We start from the raw sequence: 22,812 nt of genomic DNA on the forward strand, positions 1-22,812 counted from the left end.
GGTCACTAGGTCAATATCAAGGTCAAAGTTTGTTTCGGTACACTATCCTATTCATGTGGTCTAAATTTGAAGCCTAAAGCTACAGAAATCTGAAAGTAGGTCACTAGGTCAATCTTAAGGTCAAAGTTCATTTCGGTACACAAAACTATGCAAGTGGTCCAAATTTGAAGGCTGTAGCTTGAGAAATGTGGAAGTAGGTCACTAGGTCAAAATCAAGGTCAAATTCTATTTCGGAATACAAAACTATGCATGTGGTCCAAATTTGAAGCCTGTACCTTCAAAAATGTGAAAGTAGGTCACTAGGTCAATGTAAAGGTCAAAGTTTGTTTCGGTACACAAAACCATGCATGTGGTCCAAATTTGAAGGCTGTAGCTTGAGAAATGTGAAAGTAGGTCACAAGGTCAAAATCGAGGTCAAATTTTATTTCGGAATACAGAACTATGCATGTGGTCCAAATTTGAAGCCTAAACCTTAAAAAATGTGAAAGTAGGTCACTAGGTCGATGTAAAAATCAAAGTTTGTTTCGGTACAATTACCATGCAGGTGGTCCAAATTTGAAGGCTGTAGCTTGAGAAATGTGAAAGTCAAAATCAAGGTCAAATTTCATTTCGGAACACGAAATTATGCATGTGGTCCAAATTTGAAGCATGTACCTTCAAAAATGTGAAAGTAGGTCACTAGGTCAATGTCATGGTCAAAGTTTATTTCAGTGCACAAAACTATGCATGTGGTCCAAATTTGAAGGTTGTAGCTACAGAAATAAGAAAGTAGGTCACTAGGTCAAAATCAAGGTCAACTCATGTCAAGGTTCATCTTGCCACTCAAAACCATACATGTGGTCCAAATCTGAATGTTGTAGGTTATTGACAAGAAGTTTTTATAAGCTTTTCCCTATATAAGTCTATATGAACCATGTGACCCCCAGGGCGGGGCCATATTTGACCCTAGGGGGATAATTTTAACAAATTTGGTAGAGAACCACTAGACGATGCTACATTACAAATATCAAAGCCCTAGGCTTTGTGGTTTGGACAAGGAGATTTTCAAAGTTTTCCCTATATAAGTCTATGTAACCATGTAACCCCCAGGGCGGGGCCATATTTGACCCTAGGGGGATAATTTGAACAATCTTAGTTGAAGACCACTAGATGATGTCACATACAAAATATCAAAGCCCTAGGCCCTGTGGATTTGGACAAGAGGTTTTTCAAAGTTTTTCCCTATATAAGTCTATATAAACCATGTGACCCCCGGGGCGGGGCCATATTACACCCCAGGGAAATAATTTGAATCATATTGGTAGAAGACCACTAGATGATGCTTCATACCAAATATCAAAGCCCTAGGCGCTGTGGTTTGGGGCAAGAAGATTTTCAAAGTTTTTCCCTATATAAATCTATGTAAATTATAGAAATAAACAAAGGGCCATAACTTACTAAAAATTTGTTGAACCAGTCTGATTTTCAGGGGGACACAACTAGGGTACCAATACATCATTCTGACAAAGTTTGGTCAAAATCCCCCTGGTAGTTTCTGAGGAGATGCGATAACGAGAAATTGTTAACGGAAGGACGGACGGAATGACGGACGGACGGAAGGACGACGGACCACGGACGCAGAGTGATTTGAATAGCCCACCATCTGATGATGGTGGGCTAAAAAATACGAAGGAAAGATTTGAGCTCAATGTGTGACCTTGACCTACAGACTAAGTTAATGCGCCATGCACATCATCTCATCACTACCTACCTATAATAAGGCTATAATTATGCCAAGTTTGAAGTCAATAACTTGAATGGTTATCAAGTTAAGCTCTGGATACAAAGTTTGACAGACAGATTTGACCTTGCTGTGACCTTAAACTTTGACCTACAGACCTGATTTATACACACTGCATATCACCTTATTGCCACCTACCTTTATGCCATGACTGGTCAATACCTTGAATGGTTAGTAAGTTATGCTCTGGACGTTTGCTTGAACAGTTTTGGTAAATGATGATGCATAGAAAAGGTCTGTGAAATTATACTGAAATAGTGTAAGTGTTTTCTGACAAGAATAATTTAATAAAAGTTTCTACTAAAATAAATATGTGCAGGTAATGTGAAGGTGCATGTTGAGGGGTGGGTGAGGTGGAGCAACAAGTTTTGGGCCATCAGTTTCATACAAGATTTTTTAAGTTTCCACTACAAACATACAGGGAAAAGTGACCACGTGTTCTGGCAGCCATATTTTTAACAAATCAAAGTAATTTTAACTATGTAGAAGATCACACAAGGACAACTTGTGTGAAAGTATTCTAAAATTGAGGCAGCAGTTTCACATAAAAAGATGTTCAAAGTTCCCACTATATAGGGAAATTGATCACGCCCTCTGGAAGCCATTTTTAGATGAAAAGGATTAATTTAAATAACCTTGGAAGAGGGTCACACAAGGACCATTTCTGTAAAATTATTTTAAAATCGGGCCAGCAGTTTCATATAAAAAATTCCACATACAGCAGCCATGTTTTTTGACAATTCAGAATAATTTTAACAATCTTGGTAGATGGTTACATGAAGGACCATTTATGTGAAATTATTTTAAAATCAGACCAGCAGTTTAGGAGGAGATGTCATTTGAAGAGTTTTTATTTTTAACGGCGGGGTTTGGAGACCACTTTTTCTGTTTCCCTTGCGGGGTCTCTTCATACAAATGTAAGTGAAGAGACTAAAACATAATAACCTTGATGAATCAAGGCCATTCAAGGGCCATAACTCTGCTGAAAAATACCAAACTGGAACATAACCATGACATGCACAAGAAGGCTTTTATAAAAATTTGGTGTAATTCCTCCTGGTTGTATCAGAGCATTTGCCAGTAGAAGGTACAATATGACAAATGAAGGGCCATAACTCTGCTGTAAATCACTGAACCAAAACATGTCAATGATATGTATAACTAGAACTGTCACAGGAGTGACAGTTTATACCCACACAATATGGCCTTGCCATAGAAGTAAGCCAATGCCGAAGTTGAACCTCAATACGGTGTATCTGCTGGTCATGATCAACCTCCCTATTAAGTATGATCCTAGGCCTAAGTGTTCTCAAGTTATCATCCAAAAAGCGTTAAACTGTTTCGGACCACTGTGACCATGACCTCTGACCTACTGCCTTCAAAATCAATAGGTGTCATCTGCTGGTAATGGCCAACCTTCCTATCAATTTCCATGATCCTAGGCCCAACCGTTCTCCAAGTTATCATACGGAAATATTTTAACAGTTCCAAGTCACTGTGTCCTTGACCTTTGACCTACTGGCCTCAAAATCAATAGGGATCATCTGCTGGTCATGACCAGCCTCCCTATCAACTTTCATGAATGATCCTAGGCCAAACCTTACTCAAGTTATCATCCAGAAACCATTTAACTGCTCCTGGTCATTGTGACCTTGACCTACTGACACCTGTGTACAAAAAATTGTTTAAATCTGTCAAGCCTTTCATGAGTTAATCAGTTATTGTCCAGAAACCATGAAAACTAACCGACAGACAAACCGACTGACAAGCTCACTCCTATATACCACCCCAAACTTTGTTGGGGCATAACTAGACTTGGCACTGATAACTCTAGTAATGTTTGGTGGAAGTTTACCCAATTATACAAGAAAAGTGGCCAAAACATCATAAAATTGGATGAAACAAGGGCCACAACTCTACTGAAAATCACTGAACTGGAAAATGCTGACAATATGAACAATGAGGCTTGGCACTGATCACCCCTGTAAGCTTTGTTGGAAATACACCCAATAATATAAGACAAGTGGCCAAAACATCTAAAAATTTGATGTAACAAAGGCCATAACTCTGCTGAAAATCACTGAACCTGGAAATGCCCAGGATATGCATAACCAAGCTTAACAACGATCACCCTTGTGAAGTTTGGTGTAAATTCTTCCAGTGGTGTCATACGAGTTGCATAGACAAACTTTGTGACAGACAGACAGATAGATAAACAACACTAAATTAAACATATTTCCCCTACTACGTGAAGGAGATATAATAAAACAAGAGGGTCATGATGACCCTGGATCGCTCACCTGAGTAATATGAGCTACATTTTTCAAATGTCAAACTGATGCTAAAATATTAAGAAAGTAGGTCATATTCATGGTCACTGAAAGTCAGTTTTATGATCGGTGTGCAAAACTGTACATGTCATCCAAATGTCAAGGCTGTATCTTTAAAAAAACAAGAGCTGTCTCCATAGGATGACACATGCCCCCGATGGCACTTTGAATGAATAGTTATGGTCGATGTTAGAGTTTAGGACCTTTGACCTACAGAGCTGGGACTTGCGTGCGACACGTCGTCTTACTGTGTCACACATTCATGCGTAGTTATTTTAAAATCCATGCTTGAATGACAAAGATATGGACCGGACACGCCCATCAATGCACTATCATGAAAAATGACCTTTAACGTCTAAGTGTGTCCTTGACCTTTGAGCTAAGGACCTGGGTCTTTTGCGCGACACGTCGTCTTACTGTGGTACACATTCTTGCCAAGTTATTTGAAAATCCATCCATCGATGACAAAGATATTGACCGGACACGCCCATCAATGCACTATCCTTTAATGTCTAAGTGTGACCTTGACCTTTGAGCTACGGACCTGGGTCTTGCGCGCGACACGTCGTCTTACTGTGGTACACATTCATGCCAAGTTATTTGAAAATCCATCCATCGATGACAAAGATATGGACCGGACACGCCCATCAATGCACTATCCTTTAATGTCTAAGTGTGGCCTTGACCTTTGAGCTACGGACCTGGGTCTTGCGCGCGACACATCGTCTTACTGTGGTACACATTCATGCCAAGTTATTTGAAAATCCATCCATCGATGACAAAGACATGGACCGGACACGAAAATTGCGGACAGACTGACAGACCGACAGACAGTTCAAAAACTATATGCCTGCCTTCGGAGGCATAAAAAGTAGGTCACAGTCAGGTGACCCCTAATCACTTGAGGTCATCAGGTAATTATAATTAAACAGTTTAGGAAATATAATCTGATAATATTTTATGTATTTTTTCCTATATAACTCATATTACAAGTGACCCCCGGGGCAGGACCTCTTTTCACCCCTGGGACATAATTTGAACAATCTTGTTAGAGATCCACTAGGCAATGCTACATACCAAATATCAAAGGCCTAGGCCTTAAACTTTCAGACAAGAAGATTTTTTTAAAAAAATCCTATAATTATGTCTTTGAAAAATTTGGGACCCCCAGGGCAGGGCCTCTTTTCACCCCAGGGACATAATTTGAACAATCTTTGTAGAAGACCACAAGGCAATGCTACAAAGCAAATATCAAAGACCTTGGTCTTGTGGTTTCAGACAAGAAGATTTTTAAAGTTTTTTCCTATATATGTCTATGTAAAACTTGGGACCCAAATGGTGGGGCCTCTTCAACTCAGGATTATAATTTTAACAATCTTGGTAGAGGACTACTAGGCAACGCAACATACCAAATATCGAAAGCCTAGGCCTTGCAGTTTCAGACAAGAAGATTTTTAAAAGTTCTTTCCTACATGTCTATGTAAAACTTGCGACCCCCGGGGCTGGGCCTCTTTTCACCCCAAGGTAATAACTTGAACATTCTTGGTAGAGGACCACAAGGCAATGCTCCATACCAAATATCAAAGGCCTAGGTCTTGTGGTTTCAGACAAGGACGTTTTTTCAAGTTTTTTTCCTATATAAGTCTATGTAAAATTTGGGACCCCTGGGCCTGGGGCGGAGCCTCTTTCCACCCAATGGGGCATAGTTTGTACAATCTTCATAGAAGACCATTAGATGATTACATGCCAAATATAGAGGCTCTATGCCTTGTGGTTTTGGACAAGAAGATTTTTTAAGTTATTCCTTTCGGTTGCCATGGCAACCAGAGTTCTATGTGGAATTCAATTTATTGTAGAATTTGAAAAGGGGGCCATCCAAGAATCATTCCTGTAAAGTTTCATCAAAATTTAAAAAAATTAAACCCAAGCAAGGCGAGCACATCATTACACTGATCAATCACAGTTCCTAACTGTACATCAGAATGCTCTGATTCAATCTGAGCCAGCTGATTCACCGCTTTCACCAAAATAGTGCCACTCTTCACTATAGATTCTTCAATATGCTGAAGTTTCCTATCAGATGTACGTGCATTTGGCGAGACTGCGTCCCAAATTAACTGATTCATTTTAACCACAGTTAAAGCGTCACAATTTTCTGGCCTTGCATTAAGGTCATCTTTCGTGAGTTTATTGTAATGCTCTTCATCGAGCCCATTCAGAAACAATTCATTCACTGTAGATGCCAGAACCGAATCAACATTAACATCACAAGTTTCTGTACTCTTAAATCGTTTTGCCATGTCTTTAAACCTATTATTATTATTCTCATCCTCGTCACATTTTCTCTTTTTCTGTTCGTCAGAATCCTGACGTTCACTAGATCTATCATCAAATGACTCCTCGTCATCATCAAAATTCTCATAGTCGTCATACAACTGTTCATAATTTTCCACTTTACTCGCTAACTCTTGAATTTTCTCATTCTGATCTTTCATTTGCTTATCGAACGAACTTTTCATAACTTCCAACAAGTTAAGAATCTTGTCCTCGGCAGATTTAACCATACTCGACGAGCTGGCTTTTTCCTCAACCTTTTTAGGCGCTTTCGCCGGCGCTTTGCCTTTATTCACTTTTTCTTTAACTTTTTCACCTGATTCCACAACTTTCTTCGAAGTTGTATCTCTCGATTCTTTACTAGCATCCACCATTACGACAGAAGTGAAAAAATCACACCACGTGCGACCTAAAATTCGCCTCGTTTCACTAAATTAAATTTACTAGATATGCACTACGTGCATACAAATTTGTGTCAATAACTAATCAAACAAACTAGAATGAAATTTTCAATAAATTCTTCGATAAAATCGATCTACGACCGATTAAAAAATCTTAAACTACGAGGCATGTTTCTTGCAGAATTGCAACCGGAAAAGTGATCTGCGCATGCGCAACCGAATCTCAGGTAAACCTGAACGAAATTCTTAAACGAAAAAGAATTGAACTGGTGGTTTAGGAGATGTTGTGTAAAGGAAAGTGTGAACGGACGCCTGACGGACGGACGTCGGACGGACTCCGGATGGTGAGCGATCACAATAGCTCACCCTGAGCCTTTGGCACAGGTGAGCTAAAAAGCACACCTTGATAAGAGTTTGATGTTCATATGGAAGCCTGTCAACACTACTGTCAAAATGTAGATGAATCCTTAGGGGTTGACTTGGACTGCGCTTGTGAATCTTGTGACCTATGTGAATCTTGTGCTTCAGTTGTACATCATATATCACCTGAAATACATGTAAAAACTATATTTTCATGTACTGAAAGCAGTCACAACTAGAGCTATCACTAAAGGTGATGAATGTACCCCCCGCAAGCACTGACACAGTACATTGCAATTTGATGCACACAAGATTGCATAATTATGTGGACTGTATGTATATAGACTGTATGTATACAGTATAGTAACAAAAAACAAAGTGCCATAACTATGCAGAATATTTATCTAAAAGAACGTAACATGCACCATGCACAACTAGGGTTGGTACTGATCACTTGTGTGAAGTTTCATTAAACTGTGTGCAAGGGTTCGGCAGATTAGGCGCGCATAAGATTGCATATGCAGATTGTATGTACATAGTATGTTAACAAGAAACAAAGTCGCATAACTCTGCAATTTTTGTTGTTGAAAGAACCTAACATGCCCCATGCACAACTACTGTTGTTACTGATCACTTGCGTGAAGTTTCATTACATTGTGTCAAGGGGATGAGGAGAGATGGTGCGCACATGATTGTGTCTATGTATATAGTAAAGTAACAAAAAACGAAGTCCCATAACTCTGCAAAAAAATTTTCTGAAAGAACCTAACATGACCCATGCACAACTACTGTTGTTACTGATCACTTGTGTGAAGTTTCATTAAATTGTGTCAAGGGGATGAGGAGAGATGGTGCGCACAAGATTGTGTCTACGGATAGATGGACGGACGGACAGACAGACAACCTGAAACCAGTGTACCCCCCCTTACAATTTTGTTGTCGGGGGGTAAAACAAACAAGAGGGTCATGATGACCCTGAATCGCTCACCTGAGTAATATGAGCTACATGTTTCAAATGTCAAACTGATGATAAAATATTAAGAAAGTCAGTAAGTCACATTCGTGGTCAATGAAATTCAGTTTTACAATTTGTGTGCAAAGCTATGTAAGTCATCAAAATTTCAAGGCTGTATCTTAAGAAACAAGTAGGTCAAAGTCACAATCAAGTGACATCATATTACTTGGGGTCATCAGGTAATTATAATTAAATAGTCTTGCAAATAGGATCAGATGATTTTTTAAGTATTTTTCCTATATAACTCACATAATAACTAAGTGACCCCAGGGCATGGCCTCTTTTAACCCCAGGGGCATAATTTGAACAATTTTGGTAGAGGACTACTAGACAATGCATCATACCAATATCAAAAGCCTAGGTCGTATGATTTCTGACAAGAAGATTTTTAAAGCTTTTTCCTATATAAGTCTATATTAAACTTGGGACCCCCAAGGCAGGGCCTCTTTTCACCCCAGGGGTACAATTTGTATAATTTTGGTTGAGGACCATAAGACAATGCAACAAATCAAATATCAAAGGTCTAAGAGTTGTGGTTTCAGACAAGAAGATTTTTAAACTTTTTTCCCTATATAAGTCTATGTAAAACTTGCGACCCCCGGGGCAGGGCCATATTTGACCCTAGGGCGATAATTTGAACAATCTTGGTAGAGGACCAATATGAACATACCAAATATCAAAGCCCTAGGCATGTGGTTTGTACAAGAAGATTTTCAAATTTTTCCTATATACTTCGTATAAACCATTGACCCCCAGGGCAGGGCCATATTTGACCCTAGGGGAATAATTTGAACAATCTTTGTAGAGGACCACTAGATGATGATACATACCAAATATCAAAGCCCTAGGCCATGTGGTTTTGTACAAGAAGATTTTCAAAGTTTTCCCTATATAACTCTATATAAACCATGTGACCACGGGGCGGGGCCATATTTGACCCTAGGGGGATAATTTGAACAATCTTGGTAGAGGACAACTAGATGATGCTACATACCAAATATCAAAGCCCTAGGCCATTTGGTTTTGTACAAGAAGATTTTCAAAGTTTTCCCTATATAACTCTATATAAACCACGTGACCCCCGGGGCAGGGCCATATTTGACCCTAGGGAGATAATTTGAATAATCTTTGTAGAGGACCACTAGATGATGCAACATACCAAATATCAAAGCCCTAGGCCATGTGGTTTTGTACAAAAAGATTTTCAAAGTTTTCCCTATATAACTCTATATAAACCATGTGACCCCCTGGGGGGGCCATATTTGACCCTAGGGGGATAATTTAAACAATCTTGGTAGAGGACCACTAGATGAGGTTACATACCAAATTCAAAGCCCTAGGCCATTTGGTTTTGTACAAGAAGATTTTCAAAGTTTTCCCTATATAAGTCTATATAAACCATGTGACCCAGGGGCAGGGCCATATTTGACCCTAGGAGGATAATTTGAACAATTTTGGTAGAGGACCACTAGATGATGCTACACACCAGATATCAAAGCCCTAGGCCCTGTGGATTTGGACAAGAAGATTTTTACAGTTTTTCCTTTCAGTTGCCATGGCAACCAGAGTTCTGCATGGAATTCAATTCTTTGAACAATTTTGAAAGGGGGCCACCCAAGGATCATTCCTGTGAAGTTTGGTGTAATTCTGCCTAGTGGTTTTCAAGAAGAAGATTTTTTTAGGAAATGTTGACGGACGGATGATGGACGATGCACGACACATGCCGGACATTGAGCGGTTACAATAGCTCACCATGAGCCTTTCGCTCAGGTGAGCTAAAAATAAACCTTGACTGAATTAATTTGGAAGTTTGATTCATTAATCTATATAAGGACTGTAAGAGTAGCTACATACACCTTATTATCAAAAACAGCATACAGCGCAAGATGTGCTCCGAACATTGCAGAATACTCATTGCAATTTGTTTTCCAGCAAATCTAATACTTTGGATAACCCTGCGAAAATACCAGGCAAACAATACCATGACTCAGAAAAGTGTTATTTTCAGTAATTCTCTGATTAACAAACAATATTACCAATTCAATGATATCACTGACACATTGATGTAACATTTTTGTGCTATAGATGAAGAATTAAAAATTTCTTGTAAGAGTTGATATGTGATACCTGTAACGCAGGAGCAAGAGACTGCAAAATACAGTAATGCAAGAGCTTTGGATTTTTCTTTTGTGTTTATTTTTATCAATTTCCAAGGGAAACATACCTTTATTCACTTAATTTATCTGTCTGAAACAGCGACTGTCTCCAGAAAACAAGTCTAAACGTTAAGTCTAAATAGCACTTTATTGCTTTTTATATACAGTTATTGGGCTAGACCCAGGACTAGACCTGGACTGTCTAGCTGGACATTTTCACACAATATGATGCATGTGATTTACCTGCCGGTAGAAAAATCCTTTAACTCCTGCATTACCAATCAGTTCAATCATGAATCACCTTATATAAGTTATATTAGTCTTTCAGGAAATCTAATTTATTGTTTTAAATAATACGACAAAACATGCTACATGAATATGTCAGTGATATGACAGAATTGGTAATATTCAATTGTATGTTAGAGAATAAACTGGAAATAATGCTTTTTCTGAGTCACTGCATTGTTTACCTGCTATTTTTGCAGGTTTGTTTACTGTAAAGGCAGACTAGGTGTGTTGCTCTAAAGGATCAACTATAACACTGTTAGGGCGTGTCTCAAAAACTATTAGCCTAGATCAACAACTTTTCCTTTCACCCATAAAAAATGTGACATGTTCATGATGTTGAAAGTTCACTTATCTCTTACATCTGTACCACACCTTCATGAAATCTAAGGTTACTTATTAACATGCATTTTTGTACTCCAGCACTAAATTACATCATTTCTTGATGTTAAGCATGTGAAATATATCTTCATTTACTTTACAGATAAAAAAAAAAGTTTACCAACCTTCTGATTATCTGGAATATGATAATCCACCTCCAATTTATTGCCATAGCAACCAGTGATTGCCAACATAAACAATAAAGTGAACATAATAAACTTCATTCAAAAATTGCACTTGCTCCCAAACAGAAATAATCTGTGAAATTATTCATTAAACTGAAGACCTCTCAAAATAAGTTGTAACAATTCTCTAGCAGATAGGTTCTGTATGTTTAATCCACTTTCCTTGAATGAAAGTCTATACCTCTAGGTGAATCCTCATCAGTGTTTCATTGTATTACTGTATATAAGATCATAACTGCTGTAAATAAAATCCTGCTGATCTCTCTTTCATCTTTCACCATTTAAGACGGGAATTAACATTTTAATTTTCTTTACTAAATAACAACATGCCAAAACAATGCAGACAAGAAATGAACTCTGAAAATCCTGCCATTTATCCTTAAACAAACATTTCCATCCTTTAACAGAGTTTTTTTTTCTTAACACAAAACAGTGTCCCCATTTTCAAGTACCTGGCGACACACTGACTGATATTAACAAATCACAAGAGGAAACATCCTGCAGGGAGTTACTGTATATCCTTACATTTCCCTCATGATTTCACCTTTATATGTATCTGAAATAAAAAATCATATATCATAAAGTTGACCAACAAAAAAGATTTGGCCATTCAAAACAATTATAAGGTTATGAAAAATTGTGTCTCTACAGTTGGGCTGAGCACTTTCTATGGATCTACATCACTCTGAAAATAATATTCTGTTTGGGTCTTGAAAAGTGGAAAGTGGTAGAAGTCATAGTTGAGTTTGTGGGGATGGGGTGGGGGCATACTAAAACAAGAGGGCCATGATGGCCCTATATCGCTCACCTGAGTTTAGTTGCTTGCTTAAATAAATTTCTTTGCTTAAGCTTCACTAACAAAAAACTAGTGAGTAGGTCATGGTAAAGATTATTCAAGATAACTTCTGAAATCTGTTAAAAAATTAAAGTGGTGGTCCAAATTTCTTTGCTGTAGCTTCAAAAACAAGAGGGCCATCATGGCCCTATATCACTCACCCGAGTTTAATTGCTTGGTTGAAAAAATTTCTTTGCTAATGCTTCAAAAACAAGAGCTGTCATTAATGGTGACAAATGCCCCCACAGCAACTTGACCTTTGACCTGGTGACCCCAAAGTCAGTAGGGGTGGTGTACTCTGTAAGTACTATAAGCATGTGAAGTTTGAAGGTCCTGGGTGAAGTGGTTCGCGAGTAAAGTGCCTTCATGCAAAATGTTAACGTTGGCCCCTGTGACCTTGACCTTTGACCTGGTGACCCCAAAGTCAGTAGGGTTGGTGTACTCATAAAGTACTATCAGCATGTAAAGTTTGAAGGTCCTGGGCTGTGGTTCGCGAGTAAAGTGCCTTCATGCAAAAAGTTAACATTGGCCCCTGTGACCTTGACCTTTGACCTGGTGACACCAAAGTCAGTTGGGGTGGTGTACTCAATAAGTACTATCAGCATGTGAAGTTTGAAGGTCCTGGGTGAAGTGGTTCGCGAGAAAAGTGCCTTCATGCAAAAAGTTCACATTGACTCCTGTGACCTTGACCTTTGACCTGGTGACCCCAAAGTCAGTAGGAGTGGTGTACTCAATAAGTACTATCAGCATGTGAAGTTTGAAGGTCCCAGATGAAGTGGTTCGCGAGTAAAGTGCCTTCATGCAAAATGTTAACGTTTGCCCCTGTGACCTTGACCTTTGACCTGGTGACCCCAAAGTCAGTAGGGGTGGTGTACTCAATAAGTACTATCAGCATGTGAAGTTTGAAGGTCCTGGGTGCAGTGGTTCGCGCTAAAGTGTCTTCATGCAAAAAGTTAGCGTTGGCCCCTGTGACCTTGACCTTTCACCTGGTAACCCCAAAGTCAGTAGGGGTGGTGCACTCAATAAGTACTATCAGCAAGTGAAGTTTGAAGGTCCTGGGTGCAGTGGTTAACGAGTAAAGTGCCTTCATGCAAAAAGTTAATGTTGGCCCCTGTGACCTTGACCTTTGACCTGGTGACCCCAAAGTTAGTAGGGATGGTGTACTCAATAAGTACTATCAGCATGTGAAGTTTGAAGGTCCTGGGTGAAGTGGTTCGTGAGTAAAGTGCCTTCATGCAAAAAGTTAACGTTGGCCCCTGTGACCTTGACCTTTGACCTGGTGATCCCAAAGTCAGTAGGGGTGGTGTACTCAATAAGTACTATCAGCATGTGAAGTTTGAAGGTCATGGGTGCAGTGGTTCGCGAGTAAAGTGCCTTCATGCAAAAAGTTAACGTTGTGACTAACGAACGAACGAACTAACTAACGGACGGACAGTTGAAAACTAATATGCCTCCCTTTGGGGGCATAACAAACAAAAACTAGAGATGCTTTTGAGAAAAGCGCATGTCTCCCACAACTGCCCCTATGAAAAATGTCTAGTTTCTCTAGATGGTTTAGATGAGTGGATCCGATTATATGGTCTGGACGAGTGGATCCAATCAGTAATTCAAGGGCCATAAATCAAACGTGCCTAGGCGGATTTGGCCAGTTATCGAACTTGGCTAAGGTCTTATGGCCAACCACATTTTGTTCAAGTTTGGTGAAGATCGGATGAGAAATGTTCGACTTAGAGTGCAGACAAGAGTAAAAAGGCCAATTTTTTCGGTAATTCAAGGGCCGTAACTCCAAAATGCCTGGACCAATTTGGCTAGTTATCAAATCTGGCCGAGGTCTCATGGTCAAACACATTTTGTTCAAGCTTGGTGAAGATCGGATGAGAAATGTTCGACTTAGAGTGCGGACAAGAGTAAAAAGGCCGATTTTTGGTAATTCAAGGGCCATAACTCCAATACGCCTAAACTGATTTGGCTAGTTATCAAATCTGGCTGAGGTCTTATGGTCAAACACATTTTGTTTAAGTTTGGTGAAAATCAGATGAGAAATGTTCGACTTAGAGTGCGGACAAGCTTTGTGACAGACAGACACACGGACAGACAGACAGACACACAGACTGGAGTAAATCAATATGTCTCCCACACCACTGTGTGGTGGGAGACATAAATAGGTGAGAAGGTCATGGTAAAGATTCTTCAAGATAAGTATTGAAATCTATTAAAAAATCATACAGGTGGTCCAAATCTCTTTGCTGTAGCTTCAAAAACAAGAAAGTAGGTAAGTAGGTCAGGGTGGTCCAAATTTCCATGCTGTATCTTCAAAAACAAGAAAGTAAGTCAGAAGGTCAAGATTATGACTATTCAAGATGAGTATTGAAATCTGCATAAAAAATATACAGGTGGTCCAAATTTCTATACTGTAACTTCAAAAACGAAAAAGTATATAAGTATGTCACAATTAAGACTATTCAAGAGGAGTATCGAAATCTGTATCAAACATTATACATATGGTCCAAATCTTTTTGCTGTAGCTTCAAAAACGAGAAAGTAAGACAGTAGGTAAGGGCTAAGAACATTAAAGATGAGTATTGAAATCTTTATCGAAAGTTACTGACCTGGTCCAAATTTTTATGCTGTTAAGATCAGTGTGCAAAACTGTATATGTCATCCAAATTTCAAGGCTGTATCTTAAACAAGATATATATAAAGATAGATAAAGAATAACAAGAACGATAAGAATATAGATAAACATATATAACTCGTTTAACAAGTGACCCCCAGGGCGGGGCCTCTTTTCACAACAGGGGCATAATTTGAACTATCTTGTTAGAGATCCACAAGGCAATGCTACATACCAAATATCAAAGGCCTAGGTCTTGAACTTTCAGACAAGAAGATTTTTTTCCCCCTATATAAGTCTATGTTAAATTTGGGACCCCCAGGACAGGGCCTCTTTTCACCCCAGAGGCATAATTTGAACAATTTTGGTAGAGGACCACAAGGCAATGCAACATACCAAATATCAAAAGCCTAGGACTTGCAGTTTCAGGCAAGATTTTAAATTGTTTTCCTATACAAGTCTATGTAAAATTTCAGACCCCTTGGGACAGGGCCTCTTTTCACCCCAGTGGCATAATTTGATCAATTTTGGTAGAGGACCACAAGGCAATGCTACATACAAAAACATCAAAGGCCTAAGTCTTGTGGTTTTAGACAAGAAGATTTTTAAAGTTTTTTCCTATACAAGTCTATGTAAAACTTGTGACCCCCGGGGTGGGGCCTCTTTTCACCCCAGGGGCATAATTTGAACAAACTTTATAGAGGACCATTAGATGATGTCACAAGCCAAATATCAAAGCTCTACGCCTTGCAGTTTTGGACAAGAAGATTTTTAAAGTTTTCTTTTCGGTTGCCATGGCAACCAGAATTCTGCATGGAATTAAATTCTTTGGACAATTTTGAAAGGGGGCCACCCAGGGATTATTTCTGTGAAGTTTGGTGTAATTCTGCCAAATGGTTTTCAAGAAGAAGATTTTTTTTAGAAATTGTTGACTTACACACGACACATGACGGACGACGGACATCAAGTAGTCACAAAAGCTAACCATGAGCCTTTGGCTCAGGTGAGCTAAAAACAAGGTGAGTTGTAATGGGTTTACATGAATTTGCGACCCTTAAAATTTTCTAGAGGTAAGAGGTATTAACTGCAGGGTACACTGTCATCACCATAGCGATGTACAATCATGCTGATGTACAAAATGACTTGTGTGTGCGAATTTACAATGAAAGCGAGTTTAACAAACATTTTTGGTTCTTTCTTTGATTTTTATCGATTTTTCATGATCATATATTTTTTTCCGAATATTCAAATAGTGAAACAGTATTCAAATATTCGTGTAATGAACGAATATTCGAATATTCGTTGCCATCCCTAGTTTTAAGAAATTGTTAACAACGAATGGACGGACGACCGCAATAGCTCACCATGAGCACTTATGCTCAGGTGAACTAAACAAGAGGGCCATGATGGCCCTATATTGCTCACCTGAGTAGAATTGTTTGCTTGAACAAATTTCTTAGCTAAAGCTTTAAAAACAAGAAAAATTGGTAGAGGACCACTAGATGATGCTACAGACCAAATACAAAAGCCCTATGACCTGTGGTTTTTGACAAGAATATTTTTAAAGTTTTTCCTTTTCGTTGCCATGGCAACCAGAGCTCAATTTTTTGAACACTTTTTGAAGAAGACGATCCAAGGAACATCCCTGTGAAGTTTCATCAAAATTGGCCCGATGGTTTAGGTCACTGGAGGAGATGTTTAAAGGAAAGTGTGGGCGGACGGCCGGACAGTGAGTGATCATAATAGCTCACCCTAAGCCTTTGGCTCAGGTGAGCTAAAAAACCAAAAACAACAACAACAAAAGCAAACAAATAACTTGAACTGAATGTCTCTACAATATGTGTCTACTTCACGTTGATGATGGATATCAAGTTGATGAAAACTGGGAGGAGTTGTGTACACTAACTACTTGTAATATATCAAGCCAAAAATGGGACAAAACATAAACAAGAGCTGTTCATAAGACAGCCAATGCTCGACTATTCGAATTTTTGTCCCGGAAGCAGAAAAATATTACCCTAAATATTAAAATATCTATAGTTTCAATCCAGTATCTGCATTACTTTTGGAGAAAGTAACTTGCATGCAAAACTTTAACCAGAAGTTTTTAAAGTTCCAAAAGGGGACAGAATATGACCAAAATGCAGTCGAGTTGTGGACTTGTCACTTGATGCAATCAACTAGTGTTTTGAAACCCGAGCCATGTAAGTTTCAATGTTAATATCTGCAGTTTGTTCTGCAGATGTAACATTGCTGCAGTCAAATGTGGTGTGCATTAATGAACGGTCAAAATACATTCAGTTATGGATCTTGACCCAGTGAAGTTGCAATTGATCTAGAAAAGGAAAATCAAAGTTTCTAAATCTATATCCTTTTTGTAATGTGTATGGTACTTGACACCGCAAATTATACCCAGAATTTATCTCAAGCACAAAAAGGGGCATAATTTGGCCAAATGCAGGTCAGACTTAGGACTAAAATGCTATCAACAAAGCTTTATAACCGCGAAGACACACGAAAACTTTAACCAGGATTATTCAAGTCCAAAAGGGCATAATTTGCTCAATACATGTCAGTTTATGGATTGACAGCCAGAGAGGTTTGTAAATTCCTCTGATAAAGAGCAAATATTAAATTTTAAAGCTATAGCTCCTTTAAATGTAGCATAGTGATGCAATGCCACGCAGGTTGTAGTAGAATCACTGGCACAGATCAGAAAGAAATGCCCCGTACGTGGTTATACCCCTACCCTAGGTATTCTATAAGAACCATGGTCATGAACGGGAAAAAGTGCAATAATCCGTTTCAATGACATTTCTCAATAAAGCGCAGTTCGGTTGAATGGGTACTAGTTATTGAACAAGCGAAATTTATTTCATCGTGCACCACGTCACATTGTCCAATATTCCAATATTCAGAGATTATAAACATATTTATAGACTTTTGTCCAACGTCAGAAAAACTTGCTTGACTCCTAAATGAAACATCCGTATAGAGGTTCACGGCAGTGCGCATCATGTTTGGGAAACGTAAACAAACTAAACAGATTTTTCAAAAATCACAATTTACACTAAAACTCGAAATGATGAATTGAAATTCATCTTGTATATGATCTTTATTTGAAATCGTACATTGGTCTGCATGCTGTTCATTAATTTATTCATTTTGCACATTTTGCTGCATTTTCAATTTTAGCGATAAGTGTAGTAAAATGACGATTGACAGATTTTTAAACAGCCAATCAGAATCTTTTATAATCTAGAACGGAACTTCACCAGGAAGTTCAAGCAGGTTTTTTGTGTAATGTTGAAATTACAATTAAACTACGCGTTGTTTTTCTAAGATAAAATGGTATTGAAAAAATGTACGGTACACAATGGAATAAATTACCACTTGTTTGATATCCAAGTACATATTTAACCCATGGTTGTTTAAGTATGAATAATGCGCGATGAAACGGGTTAGTATATTTTTCCGTTCACGACCAGGTTTTATAGAATACCTAGGGTAAGGTAATAACACGTTACGGAGGCATTTTCTTTCTGATCTGGTGCCAGTGAGTAGAATAGCTAGACTATTCTTTGAATAGTTGAGCTAAAAACAGTAATCACTGGTTTCAGTCGCATTATATCCACTTTATGTCGACAATATATACTATACTTCATTTGAACTGAATGGAAACTGTAGGAAAAGCACTAAGGTAGTTCTAATATACCTAAGTTTAAACAAGAGCTGTCACTATTAATGACAAATGCCAAGAATGCTACAGTTGTCTGCACAAAATATGCCAGAATAGTTTAAGTATGAATCATTTTGTGACAATTTGTGGACCATTTGCGTAAAATTATTTTAAAATCGGGCCAGCACTTTCACACAAGAAGATTTTTAAAGTTTCAACTATATACATATAGGGAAAAGTGACCACGCCCTCTGGCGGCCATGTTTTTTGACGAATCAAAATAATTTGAACAATCTTGGTTAGAGGGTCACACAAGGACCATTTGTGTAAAATTATTCTAAAATCGAACATGCAGTTTCATACAAGAAGATTTTTTTTCACTACAGTTTGTATATACATATATGGTGGCACCCGATTTTTCACGTCAATTGCACGTTTTTCTGCCATAATTTTATTAAAATTCTGGCGAATTCCTTTTTTTTCTTCGATTGCGCATTGAGTTGGCTCAATTTACTAAATTTACAATTTTTACTGGTTCTTAAATAGGTCAAAAGTTGGCTTAGACAGCTACACCAAACAAGAGCTGTCTGTTGACAGCGCACCAGACCTGGGTTCAACTACTTTCAAAAGTAATTCAGGGGTCTAGCTAGGTCCAATTTTTTAGGAGAGGTCACTTCTCCCTCAAGCTGATTTAGGGAGAAGTGGGGAGACTTTAGGGAGAAGTGGGAAGATTTTTTCTACCTCAAGGCTATTGAGTGATTCGAAAGGTGGCTATTATTTCCTTGTTTCTAGACAAAAAGCATTGATGTGACCATTCATTTTCTTAGTTACATCATTTCCCATACTGGCTAGCATCCTACAACCGGACACTTTTGGAATATTTTTCATGATAACTGGGGAAATAGAAATATCTACTGGTTGAAATTTCACGTGAACAAAGCTAGGTTCTCCTCCCAACTAAAGAGCTAACTTATTTACTTCTAAAATAAGGTCAAGTACTTTTTCGAGGCCCGAACGAAGGGCATTGAGGTGTCACTTTGTTGAGTTTACGTTCAACATTGAATTAAATTTTATTTTCAACCAATGGAAAGTAGTCGTACAGTGAGTAATAGAGTTGTACAAATTACCTCTCTTGAATCGATAATTTGATTTATCTCTCCCAAATAAATCTTTTAAAATTCACTGTTCGAAGTAGATATTTTGATATGAAAATGTGTTTTAGAGTGTATTAAAATCATGCACTAAATTATCAAATCTGTATTTCCCTGTTTAAGTGTTTACTAAACGTCTCGTCTGCTTACCTCAAATTTGCATGTGGCCTTTAGATTTAATGGCGGGACCCTATAGAAATACTGCGCATGCACATCGCGCCATTTCCAACTTCCCCCCGACATGTAAACATGTTTTGTGAGTGCAGATGAAATGAAATGTAGCATTTCTTGTAAAATACTTAAATTTAACCGTTGTAACTTCGCTGTGTTGTTGAAAATCAAACGTCCATTTGATCGTAAACAGATAAGCAAGGTTAAAGACCGAAATTAAGCATTTTCGGGACTGTCCGGATAGGTGGTCGTCCGGATTTGGTGGTCGCCAGCCAGTACAGTGGTTATTGTTTCATTAAAGAATTCTGAAAAAAGTCGTTTTCAAAATTTCATGCAGATGCTGTAAATCTAACCTGCCGATTTTTGGTTACAACTATTTTGTATGAATGCAGGATGAAAGTGTTTATTATTAACACCGAGTCACCACATCAGTGAACAGTATCTCACTCGAATAAAACTGAAAGTAAACTGTGTAAACTAGAAATACATATTCAAATCAATTCATCGATGGAAGTCAATTTAACGTAGTTAATACATTACATCTCGTCCTTTTACCATAGATAACAAAAAAATGTGTACAATATTCCAATTAATCGCATGGTTAATCAGCAATTTCAAATAAAACACATTGTTTTTTGCACTCGAACATGCCGACAAGTAAACACAAAGTGTCAAAGACGTAACCGCGGCGCTAATTAGCTGAACACAATCGACTGTAGTGCATCGGATAATTTGATTCGCTTTCACACTTCTCGGGAAAATCTCGCAAGTACCTGAAGTAGGCAGAGCTTAAACCCCAGGGCTCAGTATAAAAGGAATGGCTCCACCCACAAAATGTCAATCATTGAAAATTCCAAAACCATTCCGACATCCTTCAGTTTTTGATATTTTTTCTAAATGACTCAAATAAGAATAAAAATTATTAAATATATTTTGCCTCATTAATTCTCTAAGTTCTAATCTTTTTAATGATATTAAATTAAAGGTATACAAAAATATCTCATAGTAGTTATTTTGCTTGCAAAATAATAAGAATTTGAAAATTTGACAGTTGAAATTTGAAATCTGAACTCTGACATTGGTCATGTGATAAAGCAGAGCAGTCAGCAGGAAAATGTAAACACAAAGGTCATGTCAGGTAACATGGCACTAGTTGTTCTCAACAGTGATTTCACACTGGCTACTTTACTGATAATCCTGATAATCTTGCAGTTCCAGACCAGAGCTATTCTAGATAGTCAGTGGTAATTATAAGTTATGTAAACAAGAGGGCCAAGATGGCCCTAGGTCGCTCACCTGAGAAACACACCATAACACACCATAACAGTGTAAACATGTTTGACCTAATGATTTCATGGAAAAAATATTCTGACCAATTATCATTAAAACTGGAGCAAAAAATTTAGAGTATAAACAAGTATTTTCTTTGATCTGACCTAGTTTTTGATCCCAGATGACCCATATTCAAACTTAACCTAGAGTTCATCAAGGCTATCATTCTGACCAAATTTCAAGAAGATCAATTGAAAAATACAGCCTCTATCGCATACAGAAGGTTTTTCTTTGATTTGACCTAGTGACCTAGTTTTTGACCCCAGACTACCCATATTCAAACTTGACCTAGATTTCATCAAGGCAACCATTCTGAACAAATATTATGAAATCCAGTGTAAAATGCAGCCCCTATTGCATACACAAGGTTTTTCCATTATTTAACCTAGTGACCTAGTTTTTAAACCCAGCTTATCCATATTCAAACTTGACCCAAATTTTATCAAGGCTATCATTCTGACAAAATTTCATGAAGATCAGTTGAAAAATACAGCCTCTATCACATACACAAGGTGTTTCTTTGATTTGACCTAGTGACCTACTTTCTGAACCCAGATGACCCATAATCAAACTCAACGTAGATTTTATAAAGGCAATCATTTTGACCAAATTTCATGAAGATCAGTTGAAAAATACAGCCTCTATAGCATACACAAGTTTTTTCTTTAATTTGACCTAGTGACCTACTTTTTGATCCAAGATGACCCATATTCAAACTTGATCTAAATTTTATCAAGGCTATTATTCAGACATAATTTCATGAAGATTTATTGAAAAATACAGCTTCTATTGCATACACAAAGTTTTTCTTTGATTTGACCTAGTGACCTAATTTTTGACCCAAGATGACCAATATTCAAACTTGACTAATATTTTATCAATGCAATCATTCTGACCAAATTTCATGAAGATCAATTGAAAAATACAGCGCCTATCGTATACACAAGGTTTTTCTTTGATTTGACCTAGTGACCTACTTTTTGATCCAAAATGACCCATTTTCAATCTCGGCCTAGATTTCATTAAGGTTATTATTTTGACTTAATTTCGGGAAGATCAATTGAAAAATACAGCCTCTATCGCATATACAAGCATTTTCTTTGATTTGACCTAGTGACCTAGTTTTTGATCCCAGATGACCCATTTTCGAACTCGACCTAGATTTTATCAAGGTTATCATTCTGACCAAAGTTCAAGAAGATTAATTGAACAAGAGGACCATGATGGTCCTGAATCGCTCATCTCTTCCCTCATGACCCAGTTTTGAGTATGACGTCGTTTTTTCTATTATTTGACATAGTGACCTAGTTTTTGAGCTCATGTGACCCAGTTTCGAACTTGACCTAGATATCATCAAGATGAACATTCAGACCAACTTTCATACAGATCCCATGAAAAATATGGCCTTTAGAGAGGTCACAAGGTTTTTCTATTATTTGACCTACTGACCTAGTTTTTGAAGGCACGTGACCCAGTTTCAGCTTGACCTAGATATCATCAAGGTGAACGTTCTGACCAATTTTCAAGAAGATCTTGTGAAATATATGGCCTCTAGAGAGGTAACAAGGGTTTTCTATTTTTAGATCTACTGACCTAGTTTTTGACAGCACGTGACCCAGTTTCGAACTTGACCTAGATATCATCAAGATGAACATTCTGACCAATTTTCATGAAGATCTTGTGAAATATATGGCCTCTAGAGAGGTCACAAGGTTTTTCTATTTTTAGACCTACTGACTAGTTTTTGATGGCACGTGACCCAGTTTCGAACTTGACCTAGAATTTACCAAGATGAACATTCTG

At 37.9% G+C, this 22,812-nt stretch overlaps 1 protein-coding gene across 3 annotated transcripts in view; it reads right to left on the reverse strand.

Moving 5' to 3' along the window:
* Positions 1-22,812, reverse strand: part of LOC123559600 (leishmanolysin-like peptidase) — a 104,437-nt gene that overhangs the window by 66,663 nt on the left and 14,962 nt on the right. The window contains exons 2-4 of one of the 3 annotated variants that reach the window (XM_045351563.2): positions 14,672-14,743; positions 11,168-11,783; positions 7,248-7,391 (exon numbers count right to left, since the gene is read on the reverse strand). In XM_045351563.2, coding sequence (XP_045207498.1) covers positions 7,248-7,391; positions 11,168-11,266 — 243 coding nt within the window. In that variant the 5' untranslated portion in view covers positions 11,267-11,783; positions 14,672-14,743. The remainder of the gene's footprint in view (positions 1-7,247; positions 7,392-11,167; positions 11,784-14,671; positions 14,744-22,812) is intronic. The other 2 variants (XM_045351565.2, XM_045351569.2) reach the window with 2 other exon arrangements.

This window comes from Mercenaria mercenaria, chromosome 10, assembly GCF_021730395.1.
Source record: "Mercenaria mercenaria strain notata chromosome 10, MADL_Memer_1, whole genome shotgun sequence".
Lineage (NCBI taxonomy): Eukaryota > Metazoa > Mollusca > Bivalvia > Venerida > Veneridae > Mercenaria > Mercenaria mercenaria.